The 20311-nt window shown below is 38.1% G+C and overlaps 1 protein-coding gene across 2 annotated transcripts in view; it reads left to right on the forward strand.

The window, feature by feature from the left end:
• The window catches only part of mapk14 (mitogen-activated protein kinase 14), a 103460-nt gene that overhangs the window by 42231 nt on the left and 40918 nt on the right, over positions 1–20311 (forward strand). For both annotated transcript variants that reach the window (XM_012959463.3, NM_001005824.1), the window contains exons 4-6: positions 1419–1530; positions 2189–2218; positions 3728–3775. In XM_012959463.3, the coding sequence (XP_012814917.1) occupies positions 1419–1530; positions 2189–2218; positions 3728–3775 (190 nt within the window). The remainder of the gene's footprint in view (positions 1–1418; positions 1531–2188; positions 2219–3727; positions 3776–20311) is intronic.

The following is a 20311-nucleotide window of genomic DNA, read 5'->3' on the forward strand; positions in this document are numbered from 1 at the left end:
CAACTCAGTCAGATTAGATGGACAGCGTTTGTGAACAGCAGTTTTCAGATCTTGCCACAGATTCTCGATTGGATTTAGATCTGGACTTTGACTGGGCCATTCTAACACATGGATATGTTTTGTTTTAAACCATTCCATTGTTGCCCTGGCTTTATGTTTAGGGCCATTGTCCTGCTGGAAGGTGAACCTCCGCCCCAGTCTCAAGTCTTTTGCAGACTCCAAGAGGTTTTCTTCCAAGATTGCCCTGTATTTGGCTCCATCCATCTTCCCATCAACTCTGACCAGCTTCCCTGTCCCTGCTGAAGAAAAGCACCCCCAGAGCATGATGCTGCCACCACCATATTTGACAGTGGGCATGGTGTGTTCAGAGTAATGTGCAGTGTTGGTTTTCCGCCACACATAGCGTTTTGCATTTTGGCCAAAAAGTTTCATTTTGGTCTCATCTGACCAGAGCACCTTCTTCCACATGTTTGCTGTGTCCCCCACACGGCTTGTGGCAAACTGCAAACGGGACTTCTTATGGTTTTCTGTTAACAATGACTTTCTTCTTGCCACTCTTCCATAAAGGCCAACTTTGTGCAGTGCACGACTAATAGTTGTCCTATGGACAGATTCCCCCACCTGAGCTGTAGATCTCTGCAGCTCGTCCAGAGTCACCATGGGCCTCTTGGCTGCATTTCTGATCAGCGCTCTCCTTATTCGGCCTGTGAGTTTAGGTGGACGGCCTTGTCTTGGTAGGTTTACAGTTGTGCCATACTTCTTCCATTTCTGAATGATCGCTTGAACAATGCTCCGTGGGATGTTCAAGGCTTTGGAAACTTTTTGTAGCCTAAGCCTGCTTTAAATTTATCAATAACTTTATCCCTGACCTGTCTGGTGTGTTCTTTGGACTTTATGGTGTTGTTGCTCCCAATATTCTCTTAGACAACCTCTGAGGCCGTCACAGAGCAGCTGTATTTGTACTGACATTAGATTACACACAGGTGCACTCTATTTAGTCATTAGCACTCATCAGGCAATGTCTATGGGCAACTGACTGCACTCAGACCAAAGGGGGCTGAATAATTAAGCACACCCCACTTTGCAGTTATTTATTTGTAAAAAATGTTTGGAAACATGTATGATTTTCGTTCCACTTCTCACGTGTACACCACTTTGTATTGGTCTTTCATGTGGAATTCCAATAAAATTGATTCATGTTTGTGGATGTAATGTGACAAAATGTGGAAAAGTTCAAGGGGGCCGAATACTTTTGCAAGCCACTGTATGTGTGTGTGTATATATATATATATATATATATCTCCTTAAGGAAATTGGTAATTTAGAAAAGTAGGTAATGTGTTGTGTTGTTTTGATGTATAGTAGTAGGGCATGCTGACATGTTCCTTTTTTAATGGCTTTTGGTTGTTATTTTTCAGATATCTTGTAACACATCTAATGGGAGCTGATCTTAATAATATTGTTAAGTGTCAGAAGCTTACAGATGACCACGTACAGTTTCTTATCTATCAAATCTTGCGTGGTTTAAAGGTATAGTATAAAATGATATAACACAACATGTTAAAGAATATTTTATTGGTCTTCAATTTGTATTCTTTGTAGTTTTTTTTTTTTTTTTAATTATTTGCCTTCTTCAGCCTATTTTCTAGCTTTTAAATGTTAGTTGCTCTGTGAGGCTATATTTTTAATTATATTGTTACTATTTATTACTTATATCTCAATTCAGGCTCATGTTCATTAGGGTAAATTGAAACCCAGCAAGCAGTTGGAAATATAGTGATACTGGACAAAAACTAAAGAAATGTGGAAACTATAAAGAAAACAAAAAACATGCATACTTGCACCTAGTGTGACATTAGCCCAAGAGTCTAAAAATGTAAGTTTATCGATTAATACATAAAAACTCATATTCTTTGCATTCCTATGGTATTTTAAGAAGAGTTCTAACATTCGCCCTTTGATAAAAACATTTTCATGAATGAATAGAACGTTGGTGAGTTTTTATGTATTAAGCCAAGAATGATTTATCAAGGGAGTTTGCATTTTTCCCAAAATAAGTTAATTTAGTTGATCATATGTTGGCAGTGCAAGATGTTGGCTTTTAAATCCTGATCAGAAATGTGTGCTCAACCTGCATTTGAAAAATAATAACATGTTAATTTATATTTAATTATCTTTTTTTTTCCAGTATATTCATTCAGCAGGCATTATCCACAGAGTAAGTACTTTAAAAAAAAAAAAAGTAATTTTGCCAGTTGTGATTACAGCAGTATGTATACAGTCTACCTTGTGTGGGCCCCACACAGCCCCACATCTGGTTGCTGTGAATGCTTATTTTTGTTAGCTTTAAAAGGTATCAGTACTGAGATTAACTAACTGATTGTAGGTGGCCATTCATGGGCAGATTTAAAATGTTGATTCAAGTCCTTTAGACTGATTCAGCATCTTATCTACCCATGTATAAGGACCCCCAACAGCCCTACCTGACCAATATCTGGGCAGAAATTGTCCAGGGTGAATCAGGCATGTTTGATTTTTTTAATAGAATCAGGGGCTGCATCAGCTCATTGATGTGGCCCTTGCTCCAACCACTCCTGTCTCCTTCGTTGTTGGGCCAAACGATCAAATTAGTCTGATATCCGCCCACCTTAGGTGGCCATATTGGGGAAACAGCTGCTCGCAAGTCTTGCATGGCCACGTTAACCCCCCACATCCATGAATCCCTGCATTGTTTAAATCTCAGACCCAGACTGTAGGAGTGGGGCTGGTATTATTCCACTGTATAAAGCAGGTTTGTCTTAGAGTGGTCCTGAATGGTTTCCTTGTCTCTTACTCTCTGCTGCATTTACTTGCCCTGCTTTCTGCTGCTGCCTGTGTGTGCCATACTCAATATACCCTAGCTGAATGTGTGTGCCATACTCAATATACCCTAGCTGAATGTGTGTGCCTACGCTGTCTGTATGTGCCATACTAAACATGCCATATTCAGCCTGTGTGTGCAATACTCAGCACAAGCACAAATGGCATTAATTATAGAGGGTACTCTTTGTTCAAAATAAGCACAATAGAGAATATCTGTTATGCCTCTTATAAATGAAGAAAATCTATATATCCATTTATAATATAAAACACAAATATTCTTTTATTCTATATTAATATATATTCTGTACTGTATTATATTTCTTTTGTTTTATGATTACCACTTCCTGTGATGTTGGAAAAACCTGAAATATGCATAGGAGATATAAGCAGTGGTTGGTACCCAACGGAAGCATATTTACAGTATATATGTATTTTTTCATACTCCATTTTTGTAGCTTTGACTTAAAGGATATTAGATATAGATATTACAGTTTCCAGACTCTTCTTTTGATAGAGTGATAGTCCCTGTATACACTCTAACTCTTTTTGTGACGTTACTAGATAGTAAAGCTTTTTAAACAGCTTCCACCGAATGGTAAATTGAACAGTCAATAAGTACCCTTAGTGAATTGTTTGCAAATTCCCCCAAAATAAAAGACAATTCATAAAACAATTCTTCTTTCAGGCCAGAAAGAACATTTAGCGCTTAGAGGTCCCAGCATTAAAATCTTTGAATCCATCTCGTTAAAATATTTTATATGCTTCCTATATTTAGTTTGGTAACAGTAAATGTGTATAGCACAGAAAACTGGGAAATGTTTACCCGAAGTATGGTTTCTAATGCGTACATTGTTTTATTATTTAGGACCTAAAACCTAGTAATCTTGCAGTGAATGAAGACTGTGAGTTAAAGGTAAGCTGTAAATAGAATGGAAACATTTAAATAAGTATGATGCATGTGTTTGAAGACTGTATAATCTCCAGATGTTTTAAACTGGCTAAAATAGCTGTTTTTATTACAGTTTTGTACACATTGATGTACTGCATGACAGTTTCATGATTGTTGAGAACTCAAGCAAGAATCATGCTATAGTGGATCTAGTGATCTCTAACAACCCAATGACACGGTCAAGTAATAAAACATTTGGGTAACAGTGATCATGTATTATGTAATTTAATGTTTGTTGCAAAAAACAAACTTAGTTTGGGTCAGCAAAGACTACATTTCAGGGAAGCAAGTACCTTAAGATCATTACAGGTAGATTGCAAACAAAAGGAATTCTGGGAATGAATTCCAAACTCTTAAAAAAATCCCATTTACATGGTAAATTGGTAATTGAGGTTTTCAGCTAAACACAGAACAGAGATGGTTGTTATTTACAACAATGTTAAGCCATTACTGTTAACTAGATCTAAAAACATACCCCTATGTGTCATGAATCATATGAAAAGAAGCTAATATTAGAGAAGCATTTTCAAACTACTGGTTAATTGGACAGACATTTTATTCTTGATAAATGTCCTAATAAGTAGTAAAGACAATACAGCATGTAATAAATAAATACTCTGAGTACTGGTCCAGGAATAACTTGCTAAATACAGTCATATAAAAAAGTTCATATGGGAACCCCTCTTAATTCTTTGGAGTTTTGTTTATCATTGGCTGGGCTTTCAAAGTAGCAACTTCCTTTTAATATATAACATGCTTTATGGAAATAGTAGTATTTCAGGAGTGACATAAAGTTTTTTGGATTAAAAGAAAATATGCATTGTGGTGTGAGTTCAGAAAGGGCTCCTTTCTCATCACCCTGCCATACAGATGTTCTTTGTGCAAATTGTGCTGAATTGTAGAACAATGTACAGATACACCATCTGCAGCAAGACATTCTTGCAGGTCTTTGGAGGGGATCTTTGACTTGTCTGTAACCATTCTCACAATCCTCCACATATTCCTGTATTTTTCTTGGCCTGCCGGACCTGGGTTTTACAGCAATTGTGCCTGTGGCCTTCCATTTCCTGATTCTATTCTTTACAGTTCAAACTGACAGTTTAAACCAATGCGATAGCTTTTTGTAGCCTTCCCCTAAACCATGATACTGAACAATCTTTGTTTTCAGATCTTTTGAGAGTTGCTTTGAGGATCCCATACTGTCACTCTTCAGAGGAGAGTCAAACAGAAGCACAACTTGCAATTGGCCACCTTAGTTACCTTTTCTCATGATTGGACACACCTGCCCATGAAGTTCAAGGCTTAACGAGCTAATCCAACCAATTTGGTGTTGCCATTAATCAGTATTGAGCAGTTACATGCATTCAAATTAGCAAAATTACAAGGATACCCCAAATACTGCTTCACTTAACATTTAAAACACCCCAGTATTCAGATGTTCCTGGGAAATGAAAGACATACCACTGTTGTCTTTTTTTGTTGAAAGTAGAGTAAATTATTATGCAGGTTGAGAGAGGTTCCCAAACTTTTTAATCTGACTGCATTGAATGACTGCTTCCTGTATAGATTTTTGTGTAAACATGCAGAATTAAGAAATTTAATTTAAATTTAAGTTATGTCTTTACATTAGGTATGTCCACCGTTTACCATAATTTGAGAGTCCATGTTGTTTGAAAACTCATGGAGTGCTTAGAAGGCCTTGTGTTCAAATATGTTTTGTCTCTTCAGATGTTCCCAAAGGTATCATATCCTATGAAGGGAAGCCATCAAAGTTAGCTCTCTTTTTTTGGACTGCAAATAGGCCTGGCTCAACTCCAACTCTAGCTAAATATTTTGTGTTATTTGACACAACTTTAAACCAAAGGGAGCAGCATCCCTCTACAAGAACAGACTGGTACTTTTCTTTAGTCAAATTGCAAACTTTAGAATAGTCAAAACTTGGCCTCAGCTGAATATTTTCATTAACTAAAAAATCAAGACTGATTAGTAGTTAATTCAAATTTTCATTACACAGCAGCACAGAAACCATATATAAGAATTTAATAATGAACCCTATATTATTAGCTTTTATAACCTAATTGACTGCTTAATGATTTGTGACGAACTCTAAGCTTAGCTTCTCAACAGCTGCCCAGAGCACACTATGGGTAAGCCAACATTAATAGCAACCAATCAGATATTTGCTTTTGTCTTCTAACTTGTAAGTGACTGTTTAAATCTAACTGCTCATGGGTTGCTATGGGCTTTCTAATTAAACGAAATGTAACACAACATTTTTACTTAAAAGATATCCATTCTAAATACTTTAATTAGCAAATATAGCATAGAAAAATTACAGTATTATTAGTGTTTTTTTTAGTAAATTTACTTTACCATAGATTTACTGAGCTCTGACAGCAGATCTCTCCCAAGTCTTGCAGCCCATTTCCGTTCAGATCCCCCTCCTCCCTCTCCCCATGCAGGCTCCAGCAGCGCTCCTTCTAACAGACACACAGACCCAGCAGAAGAGGAGAAAAGTCTGCCTCCCATCCCTCTCCTTTTCCTCCTTTTGTGCTCCATCGTTAGTAGCCCATTAATCACTTTTAAAAGGACACCGAAGAACACAATAAATTAACTTCCGGATTAAACTGGAAGTCTACCCATGGCCATATCGCCTTTCCAAGCTTTGCCCAGTAAGCCACTGGTAATGTAATTTATTAAAAAAAACACTCATAATATCACGTTTTATATGTTATTTAGGTCAATAAAAGTATTTAGAAGTGAAATCTTTAAAGTAACATTTTTGTGTTCCTGTTCCTTTAAGTAATATCCCATTGGACGACTGGAGACCAAAACTGCACTTCATATTTTAGATTGGGCTTTTCCTGTGCATTGTAAAAGGGAAGAATGATCCTCTCCTCCCTTTTTAATACGACTCAAAACTTAGTTTGTCCTTGCAGATGCTGGCTGGTATTGCTACATCCAAGTTTGCTATTAACAAGTAACCCATACCCAGTCATACTTCATCAAGGATTTGTCTAAAGTAGTTCCACTAAAGATATAAGTAGCTTGTATATTTATATGTATCGGGTGCATACTCTTAAATTTATCAACATTAAGCCCCATCTACCATGTTTATAAACTTGTTTCTATTAAATGTCCTGGTCGTACAGTTTATCCAGGCATTATCTGGGTAATTGAAATCCCCCATTATCAAGACTTAAACCAGACTATCAGCCTTTTCTAGATTATACAGGAGTTGAGCATCTTCCTCTTTACTAACTTGAGGGGGCCTATAGCATTCCCTTACAATGAATTTTACAATTTGCAAATATTGAATTTTAAATTTGGCTTACCCTGTCTCCTTTTCTTTTTCCACTGTTTCTCCAAAACAGATATAGCCTTATATAGTTCCTGGCCAATTGTGTGACTCATTTAATTTTAGCAATGCCAATTACTTCATACTCCTCATCCAGTGCCATTATCATTAAATGTGCTTGAGTTTATGTCCACATCACCTATGATGGGTCCTGATGTGAACTCTAAGTCACCCTTATGTGGGCTTTCACTCCCCCACGTGGCATGGTTCTTATCAGCCAGGGCTTAGAGCAGGTCATCCCAGGTTATGAGACCTTTACACATCGATGGTTCCAGACCCTAGTGAACAGATGCCTGTTAAATATTTGTTCCTTCCATGTGGGAAATTTTATTTTGGATACTTGGGCCTGCTTTATTGTTCTTACAGGCCTGTATCATGACAAGCATAGAAAGACATATTTACCCATATTGGATTTGTCAAAAAGTGTACTTTCCAAAAATATATGGCTTTCTGTTGGTAGGTCTTACAGCACATAATCGGCAGGCAAGGTGCTTTGTTTGCAGAAGCTGAGTTGGCAGCCGAGAAAAATTAACATGCACTATTTTTATTTTTGGTCCTTACATGCCACATACTTTAGTAAATCTATGCATATTGGGCATCAAACTGTTCAGTATACCTCGAACATTCATATGATTTATCTTTGAATTTAAGGAATTGTATGATAAATGCAGTAAATTGCAACAACGCAGTGCTCCCAGTGCTTCCCCCATGTCTAGGTCAGGTAGCCGCCGTGTCCATTTTCTCCCTTCCAATAGAGCAGTCATATAATTTCACTTGTAGTAATGAGAAATAGCTCCCTTCAAACTTTTTGTAGCTTTGCATTTGCAAGAAAGCCAAATTATGCAGCTACACTATTGAAAATTGTTCCTGTGTATTTTATACCTGAAAGAGCTCCAGCCTTATTTAGGAAAGTACAATGTAAAGAATCGTGAGAGTTAAATTGCATTTAGACCTTAGAATTTTCCAGACCTGCCATATTGATATTATTAAGGGATAGCTCAGTAGGCCCTGTGAGATTTCCTGTTTGTGCATATGAAGTATATGTATTGTACTGATTACACTGATTCATCAAAATGAGCATTTTCCTCTCAGCAAATGAATGCAGGCGTACTTTGGTAGTCAATCTTTTGTTTGACAAAAAATTTAGCTAGCGTCACTTCTTTGCAAGAAACTTCGCTAACGTTTTAACGCTAATGTCAATTACAAATTAGTGGGTATATAAAGGACACATAAAGGATTCTCTTCTTTGACTGCTAACGTAACCCTTGACACCCCTCTTTCTTCGTCACATGTTAATGTCGCCTCTGTCCCTCTTAAGGCACCCAGTTCAGCAGCACCTCCTTAATTTTTTTTAATTTATTTTAATATTTCTTTAACCCTTTTACTGCCAGCCATTTTGGTCAAAGCGGAACTTGTATTGCCAGACAGTTTTTGAACATTTTGCACTGTTTCACTTTAGGGGCCTTTCCTCGGGGGGACTTTTAGTTTACCAAGGAAAACAATATATCGTTTTTTTCAGAACAACCTAAGCTTTCAAAATATGGTAGAATTTTTGTGTAATTCCAATTCTGTAACAAGATATAGGCTTCTAAATGTCTAAAAATGCAAAAAAAATAAAATTTTCCATAATATAATCACACATACTAGAAACAAAAATTATTTTATGCACGAATATACAACTGATTTGGAAAGTCCCATGTCTCCTGAACGTGCCAATACCAAATATTTATAGTTTTATGGAGATTTCTCACTTGTATAGGTCAAAAACTCCCAGCAGTACACTACCAAATTCCCAAAGCACTGCTCCAAAAAAACTGCATACTTTGGATTTCAAGGCCAAAATTCCACTAACAGAAGGTTTATCCCAGAAAATTGTACATTTTTGGAAAGAACAGATTCTGGGGAATACAGAATAGGCACAACTGTCTGTCTACTCCAAACTATGAAGTCGCAATGCTTTCCTAAAGTTATTGGTTTTTATCAAAATGTGTGATTTTTTTTAAAAATCGCTTCAAAGCTTCTAGTCTATAGTATCTTATCTCCTACAGGTCATAAAGTAACCAAATAAAACACCCTAAATATGAATGCCTGGGGTCCACTGAACAGTTTGATGCCCAATATGTATAGGTTTACCTAAGTATGTGGCATGTAGGGGCCCCAATGTGAACATACCCCATATGAACTGTCATTTCTGTCATTTCAGCTTCTGCAAAATCAACACATTTACATCATTATATGTGGGATGAAGCTAGTAAAAAGTACGCTCACCCCAGAAAGTCATATATTTTTGGAAAGTACACATTCCCCCGAATCTAAAATGGGTACCCATGTCTTTCTACTCCAAAGTACCAAGCCGCACAGCTTTTCTAAAGTTAGCAATTTTGATGACATTTCCAAAAATCCCCTCAAAGCTTCCACTTTGAAGCATCTTATCTCCCACATAGCATTAGGTACCAAGATAAAACACCCTGAATTTGAACGCCAGGGGTCCACTGAACAGTTTGATGCCCAATATGTATAGGTTTACCTAAGTATGTGGCATGTAGGGGCCCCAATGTGAACATACCCCCATATGAACTGTCATTTCTGTCATTTCAGCTCCTGCAAAATCAACACATTTACATTATTATATGTGGGATAAAGCTACAAAAAAGTACGCTCACCCCAGAAAGTCATATATTTTTGGAAAGTACACATTCCCCCGAATCTAAAATGGGTACCCATGTCTTTCTACTCCAAAGTACCAAGCCGCACAGCTTTTCTAAAGTTAGCAATTTTGATGACATTTCCAAAAATCCCCTCAAAGCTTCCACTTTGAAGCATCTTATCTCCCACATAGCATTAGGTACCAAGATAAAACACCCTGAATTTGAACACCAGGGGTCCACTGAACAGTTTGATGCCCAATATGTATAGGTTTACCCAAGTATGTGGCATGTAGGGGCCCGAATGTGAACATACCCCCATATATACTGTCATTTCTGTCATTTCAGCTTCTGCAAAATCAACACATTTACATCATTATATGTGGGATAAAGCTAGTAAAAAGTATGCTCACCCCAGAAAGTCATATATTTTTGGAAAGTACACATTCCCCCGAATCTAAAATGGGTACCTATGTCTTTCTACTCCAAAGTACCAAGCCGCACAGCTTTTCTAAAGTTAGCAATTTTGATGACATTTCCAAAAATCCCCTCAAAGCTTCCACTTTGAAGCATCTTATCTCCCACATAGCATTAGGTACCAAGATAAAACACCCTGAATTTGAACGCCAGGGGTCCACTGAACAGTTTGATGCCCAATATGTATAGGTTTACCTAAGTATGTGGCATGTAGGGGCCCCAATGTGAACATACCCCCATATGAACTGTCATTTCTGTCATTTCAGCTCCTGCAAAATCAACACATTTACATTATTATATGTGGGATAAAGCTACAAAAAAGTACGCTCACCCCAGAAAGTCATATATTTTTGGAAAGTACACATTCCCCCGAATCTAAAATGGGTACCCATGTCTTTCTACTCCTAAGTACCAAGCCGCACAGCTTTTCTAAAGTTAGCAATTTTGATGACATTTCCAAAAATCCCCTCAAAGCTTCCACTTTGAAGCATCTTATCTCCCACATAGCATTAGGTACCAAGATAAAACACCCTGAATTTGAACGCCAGGGGACCACTGAACAGTTTGATGCCCAATATGTATAGGTTTACCTAAGTATGTGGCATGTAGGGGCCCCAATGGGAACATACCCCCATATGATCTATCATTTCAGCTCCTGCAAAATCAACACATTTACATCCTTTATGTGGGATAATGCTACAAAAAAAGTACATTCACCCCAGAAAGCCATATATTTTTGGAAAATACACATCCCCCCGAATCTATAATGGGTAAATATTTCTTATTGCTACAAAGTACCAAGCTGTAAAGCTTTCCTAAGTTTGCAGATTTATATGACATTTTCGAAAATCGCATAAAAATGTTGCAATTTGCCGCATTTATCTCTCACAATTTCTTGATAAAGATCAGATAAAGACAAATCACCCCAAAAAGGAACACCAGAGGTCTACTGAACAGTTTGATGCCCAATATGCATAGATATACCAAAGTCTGCGGTATGTACTGAACCCTAAATGAAAATAGCGCATAAGGATTTCTCGCCTGCCAGCTCAGCTTTTGCACACAGAGCCCCCTGTCAGTGTATTATGTGCCAAAACTTCCCCTAACCATACAGTGACCCCCACAAAACCATATATTTTTGGAAAGTACACATTCTGACAAATCCAACAAGGGTAAAGAGTCCTTTCTACACCAAAGTACCAATCTGCAGAGCTTTCCTAAAGTTATTGGTTTTTATGACATTTCAGAAAATTGCCTAAAAATGTTGCAATTTGTCACATTTATCTCACACAATTTCTTGCGTACAAAGGCAAATCACCCCCAATAGGAACACCAGAGGCCTACTGAACAGTTTGATGCCCAATATGCATAGATATACCAAAGTCTGCGGTATGTACTGAACCCTAAATGAAAATAGCGCATAAGGATTTCTCGCCTGCCAGCTCAGCTTTTGCACACAGAGCCCCCTGTCAGTGTATTATGTGCCAAAACTTCCCCTAACTATACAGATCCCCCACAAAACCATATATTTTTGGAAAGTACACATTCTGACAAATCCAACAAGGGTAAAGAGTCCTTTCTACACCAAAGTACCAATCTGCAGAGCTTTCCTAAAGTTATTGGTTTTTATGACATTTCAGAAAATTGCCTAAAAATGTTGCAATTTGTCGCATTTATCTCACACAATTTCTTGCGTACAAAGGCAAGTCACCCCAAATAGGAACACCAGAGGCCTACTGAACAGTTTGATGCCCAATATGCATAGATATACCAAAGTCTGCAGTATGTACTGAACCCTAAATGAAAATAGCGCATAAGGATTTCTCGCCTGCCAGCTCAGCTTTTGCACACAGAGCCCCCTGTCAGTGTATTATGTGCCAAAACTTCCCCTAACTATACAGAGACCCCCACAAAACCATATATTTTTGGAAAGTACACATTCTGACAAATCCAACAAGGGTAAAGAGTCCTTTCTACACCAAAGTACCAAGCCGCAAAGCTTTCCTAAAGTTATCGGTTTTTATGAGATTTCAGAAAATCGCCTAAAAATGTTGCAATTTGCCGCATTTATCTCACACAATTTCTTGCGTACAAAGGCAAGTCACCCCAAATAGGAACACCAGAGGCCTACTGAACAGTTTGATGCCCAATATGCATAGATATACCAAAGTCTGCGGTATGTACTGAACCCTAAATGAAAATAGCGCATAAGGATTTCTCGCCTGCCAGCTCAGCTTTTGCACACAGAGCCCCCTGTCAGTGTATTATGTGCCAAAACTTCCCCTAACCATACAGTGACCCCCAGAAAACCATATATTTTTGGAAAGTACACATTCTGATGAATTCAAAATAGGTAAAGTTATTTTTGTACACCAAAGTTACACCTGGCAAAGCTACGCTAAAAACAGATCAGGAACACTTATATAGGGATAAAATGTGATAAAACCACAAAAATTGTGCAAATCAGTGAAACAACAAAATAAGTTACATGACAGTGTAATTAGTGGCCAGAATATCTGATCCAATAGTTACGCTGTCAAAATAAACAGTTTTTAGGTAAAAGAAAATAAAAACAAAGTGGTAAAATGAAAAAAAAAAAAAAAAAAAAAGCAAAACAAAAAAAAACCAAAGTGTTTGTGTATACATGTGTGTACATGTGTAAAAGTTGTGTGATAGTGTGTAAGTGTGTATATGAGTGTAAATAAGTGTATAAAAGTGTGAAAAATGAAAAAAAATAAAATAAAAAAAAATAAATAAAAAAATGCTAAAATGTGTGCTGTAAGTGTGTATAAATGTATGTAAATGTGTGTATAAGTGTGTAAAAGTGTGTAAATGCAATAAAAAAAAAAGTCCTTACCTGTTCCTGAAGACCGATCGCCTCCTTCCTCATTTGGGCCGGCGCTGGGGGAGAGGGAGGAAGCAGGAAGCAGCAGATGCGATGCGATCGCATCTGCTGCTTCCTGGAGGGTCCTGCGAGCGATCGGCTCACAGGACCCTGATGACAGCCCCCCTGGCACATTGCCCAGGGGGGCTGTCATTGTTAGAAGCCCTCTGCAGCGCTTAAACGCCAACGACGTATGAGACACGTCGTTGGCGTTTAAGCCCTTTTACTGCCAGCACGTATGCCATACGTGCTTGGCAGTAAAAGAGTTAAAAAACATGTATTTGTTAAAATATTATATTTTTTATTACAATGAAATATTTAACGGTCAATACATTTTAGAAATGATGTACACATTATTGGATAGTGTTGTAAAGTGTGAGGAGATTTAGAAAAGAGGAGATTAAAAAACATTGTTTTGAAAAACAAAAATCATTGTCAGCTACATACTCTTGTCAGCTGCAATAAGAACAATGACAGATGCTTAAAAAAACCATTAATGTTGTTGAACTGTAACAATAAAAAGGTAATATTATTTATTTATAAACATTTGAGAATTTATAAATAAAAAATATTTGTGAGAGGATGGCAATCTTCATGTTTGAAGTGCACATTAATCATTAATAATACAGTAGTTTAAATATAAAAAAACAAATGCGTTTTAACGCCAGATATGACATTTTTGTTGGAATGCAGGATTTCAAATTACTGAAACAGTTACTTTGCAAATCTAGCTTCATCCATTTGCAAGTCAAAACCAGGCAAAAAAGACTTAGGTGTAAAGGGGAATGAATAGAAAATTTTACCCTTTGATAAATTACTGGATTTCTGTTTTTCCGCTAGCGAATGTGCTGCAAATTGTCTTTTTCACAATTTTTTGCCATAAAAAAAGCCAATTTGCCCTTTAGTAAATGTGCCCCTATGACAAGCATCATGTAATTTGATGTATAATGAAACCAGTCTTAAAAGATTCTCATAAGTGCCACAATAATGTATTGCTTAATATCCAGAATATTGCTGCAGTTTTTTGTTGTTCCATATAAAAAAGTGCTTTAATTTCCTTAAAGGAGAAGGAAATGCTAGTAAAGAGTTAATCTTAAAATGCAGGCATACCTTCAGTTGTCTCAATAGTGCCCTTAAGTCTCCCCATATTTCACCTGTTCAGAAGATCTGAAGCCAAACAGGCAGAAAAAACACTGAGCTGGGTAAAGAGGATTCCCATAATGCATCGCTGATACATTGACTCTGTGACTGGGACACTGTAGGCGGCGCATGCATTGTTGTGCGCATAGACAGAAGCATTTCCTCCATTGAGCTCGCTACTGCTGGTACCAGGCTCTCTTCAATCCTTTGGACCGGTACTGACATTAAGGCAGATACACCTGTGTCTGCTTTCACAGTGCACTCATCTCCGACTTACTCTCGGGTTGCTGTTTATCAGCAGATTCCAGGTTCTACCGGCAGCCGCTGTCAGGGGGTGGCTGGGGTTTATAGTTTAACAACAGTCTGAGAGCTACGAACAAATGTAGGCTGTGGGCATATTTAAGGGTATGTGGGCAAGAGTTAAGCGGGGGGGGGGGTGGTGAAGGTGCAAGCACAGTTGTGTGTCCAGGGGGGGAGCGAGCGCAGGTGTTCCAAGATGGCGCCCGTGATATACTACACATACTGTGGAGTTAAAAGGAAATTTTGGGGAGAAGTCAGTATTGTTTTAAAGAATAACATTGGCGATTTGCTTCAGGAAAGGGGGCTCTACAACATATTTGGTAGAATAGTAAAAGCCTTTCCTTGCTCTTTAAAGGACATGACGACCCCAAAAATAATTTTTTGCCTAATAAAAGAAAACTTAATTCTAAACATTTTTGCAATATACATTCATTACATATTTGCAATGGTTTTTTTTAGTTATTTGTATATATAACTACTATTAAAAGCAGTGTGTGCCTGTCCATTCTATTTTCTGCCCTTGGGGCTCTGACAGTTGAAACAATGTAACACAAGCCAGGAGATTTTACAGACCTGTATTGCTGGAGGAGCTTGGCCCTTGCAACATTGTTTAAAAAGTAACAACCAGGAGTTCAGCAAATGCTGCTTTCTAAAGCAATTACATTTACACATAACTCGAATTTTTTAACAAATTAATATTGAAAAGTTGCTTAGAATTATGTTTTCTTTTATTAGGCAAAAAAATGTTGGGGGTTGACATGTCCTTTAAGATCTTTTTTGTTTCAATAAAAATCTAAGGGGCACAATCATGAAACGCGAGTTTGAATCCCGAATGGGATAAATTCTGATTGGATAAGATCATTTCTTAAGATCACGAATATCCTTACGAAAAAATCACAATAATATCGTATTGGCGATCCGAAAGTCACAAAATTTTCGTATCTGAACGATCGGAAAATGCAGGAAATCCTTTCCGACTTTGATCCTTCTGTGCGTGATTTTGGAAGCCTCCCATAGGAATCAATGGCACTCTGCAGCTCCAACCTGGCCCAAGGAAAGTCACAATAACCAAGCTTAAATGAATCCGAAACTTTCGTACTCGTTGCTTTCTGCAGAATTAATATAGCATTCTAGCTTGCTCTATTGTGGTTGATCTATTGGCAGTAAAATGCCAAAATGCCTTTCTTCTTCCGTTAGGTTAAGAACCCATTAAGTGGTTCATTCGCCTGCTATAGATCTCTGCTGTCACAGAGAAAATAGGAGTCGCCAGTGGAAAGCCCTTTGCATCGTTTCGTTTCTGAAGTTGCACAAAGTTGCCTGCAGTGGTAAACTTTGCGTGACTGAAGTCAGAAAACTGCTCCTTCCTGGTGGATGGTTTTCGTTGTGAACAGCAATCTTCAAGTCTGACCACAGATTCTCAATTGGATTGAGGTCTGGACTTTGACTAGGCTATTTTTTCTGGCCACTCTTCCATGAAACTCAGCTCTGGAGTGTACGGCTTATTGTGCTCCTATGGACAGATACTCCAGTCTCTGCTGTGGAACTCTGCAACTCCTTCAGGGTTACTTTTGGTCTCTGTGCTGCCTCTCTGATCAATGCTCTCCTTGCACGGTCTGTGAGTTTTGGTGGGTTACCCTCTCTTGGCAGGTTTGTTGTGGTACCATGTTCTTTCCATTTGAAGATGATGGATGGAGCCATTTCTAAGCTCCTCCAGGACATTCTCCCTGCCTGCATGTAAAATAGTGGCTTGAGATATTGGGTACATAAATGTTCAAGAGTGTACTGCTCTTCATCCAGGGCTAAAGTTACAGGTATATATCTGCAATAAATATTCATCAGGATATCTCGAAATAGATATGATCTCATATGGCAACATTTTGTTTAAAATAATGGTAACTCCTTTTTAGTGTAAATTACACATATGCATGCCTAAGTCCATGTGTCTTTGATTGTTATTTCATTGGTCTGTTTCCCATGTGTTTCCTGTAAGAGAGCGAAATCTAGTTGATGAGTAAGATGAGTTGTTATTTTTTTTAATATACCTACATTCCATGAGATTATGTGGAGGGGGGATTTTTTAACCCTTTAAGTGCCACAGAACATAGAATCTGGAAGGACTGAAGTTCCACAGATCATAGATTCTATGTTCTGCATCACTTCCGGGTTTGGGAGTAAAGCTCCTAAGCCCCCTAGCCCCTAGGCAACGAGCAGAGACGGGTAACAAGTGGCCCCGGGGCACAGTTGCCCAGGGGCCCCATAGGAAACGTCAGGCATATGGGATACTACGTTCCTGCCGTCTCCTGCTCTTCTACAACCTCCTAGCGCCGCCCACTCACCAGAGGAAGAAGAGGCTCCTTTGGTTCCTGCATCCCCCCCAGCTCCACCAGCCTGCTTGCCAACCCCAGGTTAGTGTTAAGGCAACACACAAACATGCACTTATTACAGTAATACTCACTTACACTTTAGAGGCTTTGGGGGGCTTTTACACATTCCCAGCACACACATTTTGCCAAGTGTACACACACTACACAATTTTGTGGATTTTTGAATTTTTTTCTTTTGCACATATTTACTCACTTCCATACAAATATACACACATTCAGACTTTTTAGAGGTATACACACAAGAATACACAAACAGACACACATATGCTTTTTTTTTTTTTAAAAAATTTTAGTTCCTTATTTTATGATTTTGTCTTTTGTTTTTCCCCTAAAAACTATTTATTTCACAGCATGACCATTGGATCAGGTATTCTGACCACTAACCATGCTGTAAAATAATTATGTTGGGTTGAAAACCCCAACATACTCTTCTTCGACTTCGACAGCTTATTTTTCCGCTTTTTCTTCTGATTCATGATTGTTGGATGACCCAAAAGTGGGCGGAGCTGTGATCAGCCAATCAGATTTTACGGAAATTCAACCTGCTGCCATTCTCACAGTAATAACGCCAGGGTCCCCAAACTTTGCAGGTTTAGGCACCAGGTAACTGCGGTTCAAGGTTAGAAAAGTGGGAGGAACCACCAACAGCCTATCAGATTTTACCTACTGACTTTTAATGGGGAAATTCAACCTGCTGCCAGTCTCACAGTATAAACCCCAGGGTCCCCCAACATCACAGTTGGTCACTAGGGGACTGGAGTTTTAGTTTTGAAAAAGTGGGTGGAACCACCAACAGCCAATCAGATTTCAACTACTGAATTTTATTGGTTTGATGCCAGGGTTCCCAAACTTTACACAGTCAGTCACTGGGTGACTATGTATTCAAGGTTAGAAAAAGTGGGTGGGGCCGCCAAAAGCCAATCAGATTTCTTTCATTGTTTTTAGTGGGGAAATTTAAACTGCTGCCATTCTCACAAGTTTAACGTCAGGGTCCCCAAACTTTGCCCGGTTTTCACTGGGTGACAAGTTTAGAAAAGTAGGTGGGACCAACAACAGCCAATCAGATTTCACCTTTAGACTTCATGTTTAAATTCAACCTGCTGCCATTCTCACAGTATTAACACCAGGGTCACTAGGGGACTGCATTTTTAGGTTTTAAAAAGTAGATGGAGCCACCAACAGCCAATCAGACTTCACCAATTTTTGTGTCAGGGTTACTGGCTGACCACATATTGAGGGTTAGAACAAGTGGGCTGTCAGTCTCCCCAAACTTGGCAAAGTTGGTCACTGGGGACTGCAGTTCAAAAATAAAAAAAAAGTGGGTTGGGCCACCAACAGCCAATCAGATTTCATCCATTGAATTTTATTGGTTTAAATTTTAAATGCTGTGATCCTCACACTATTTATGCCAGGGTGCCTACTGTTTGTCACTGGGTGACTCAAGGTTAGAAAAAGTGGGCACACCACCAATCACAATTTTCCTATTGACTTTTATTGGTTTAAATTCAAACTGCTGCTGTTCTTTAACTATTAATCCTAGGGTCCCTAAACTTTGCAAAGTTAGTTACTGGGTAATTGCAGTTTCAGGTTAGAAAAAAGTGGGCGGAGCCACCAACCACCAATCAGATGTCAGTCGTTGACTTTCAGTGGGGAAATTTAAATTGCTGCCATTCAGACCCTATTAAAACCAGGGTCCCCAAACTTTGCACAGTGGTTTTTGCTATATAACTGTGGTCCAAGGTTAGAAAAAGTGGGCAGAGCCAACAACAGATCAGATTTCGTTTAGTGACGTTTTTCAACCCAACATGAAGTTTGTTCTCAAACTTCCCTTTTTAATTCTGTTATTTCATTGATTTGTCTAATTGTAGCTCTTTTTGTGATTTTATTGCAGTTTTACACTTGTATTTTTGTTTGTTGCATTTTGTCCTCACCTGTTTCAGATTTGCCAGAATGTGTGCTTTTCAAAAATATATAGTTTTCTGGAGACCTCTGTACAGTTTACATACTTTGGTAAATCTATGCATATTGGGCATCAAACTGTTCAGTAGACTACTGCAGTTTAAGTTTAGGGTGATTTGCCATTGTATGTAAAATAATTGCATGAGATAAATGCAGCAAATTGCAACATTTGTAGGTGGTTTCAAGAAATGTCATTAAAATGGTGTTCTGGGGGTCTCTGTACAGTTAGGTGGTGTTACAGCACATAATATGCAGTCGGCGCTCTGTTAGCAGGAACTGAGTTGGCAGGTAAAAAAATTCATATGCACCACTTTTATTTGGGGTTAGTACATAAGCACATACTTTGGTATATCTATGCAAATTCAGCATCAAACTGTTCAGCAGATCTCTGGCATTCATATTTGGGGTGATTTGCCATTGTATGTAAAAAAAATTGTGTGAGATAAATGTGGCAAATTGCAACATTTTTAGTTGATTTTCAGAAATGACATCAAAACCGCTAAGTTTAGTAAAGCTTTGATGTTTGGTACTTTGGTGTAGACAGGCATCTTTACCCATGTTAGATTTGTTGAATGTGTACTTTCCACCCTACATTTTTTACTCTTTTACCATACACAAAACTGCCTGTGCTTTTAGGTAATATAAGCCATGAAATTGGTGTGCACAAGGTATATTTTGGGGTCTGTAAGTGCCAGGTACTTTTTGATAAACCTTATGTATATTGAACATCAGTCTATTCGGTAGACCAATGGTGTTCATATTTAGAGTGTTTTATATGGTTACCTAATGACCTGTAGGAGATAAAATGGTGTAAAGTGGAAGTTTTGAGGCAAATCGCCAATTTTAGAAAATATATGGTTTTCTTCGGTGAGTGTACTTTTTTTTTTATATAGCTTTACCCCACATAAAATGCATAAATGTGTTGATTTTGCAATAGCTGAAATGACAAATGACTGATTGTATGGGGAATCTTTACCTTGGGGCCCCTACATGCCACATACATAAACGTATACACATTGGGCATCAAATCGTTCAGTGGACCCCTGGGGTACATAATTAGGATGTTTTATCTTTGTACCTAATAGTATGTTGGAGGTAAGATGCTGCAAATTAAAAGCTTTGAGGTGATTTTCAGAAATCTCATCAAAATCGCCATTTTAGTCTTAGTATTTCGGAGTAGAAAGACATGAGTACCCATTTTATATTAGGAGGAAGGTGTACTTTTCCAAAAATATATGGTTGTCTTGGGTAAACTTAGCTTTTGTCGCTTTACCCCGCATAAAATGCAGTAAATGTGTTGATTTTGCAGTAACTGAAATAACAGAAATGATACACCATATGGGGGTATTTTCA

Source organism: Xenopus tropicalis, chromosome 2 (assembly GCF_000004195.4).
Source record: "Xenopus tropicalis strain Nigerian chromosome 2, UCB_Xtro_10.0, whole genome shotgun sequence".
Classification (NCBI taxonomy): domain Eukaryota; kingdom Metazoa; phylum Chordata; class Amphibia; order Anura; family Pipidae; genus Xenopus; species Xenopus tropicalis.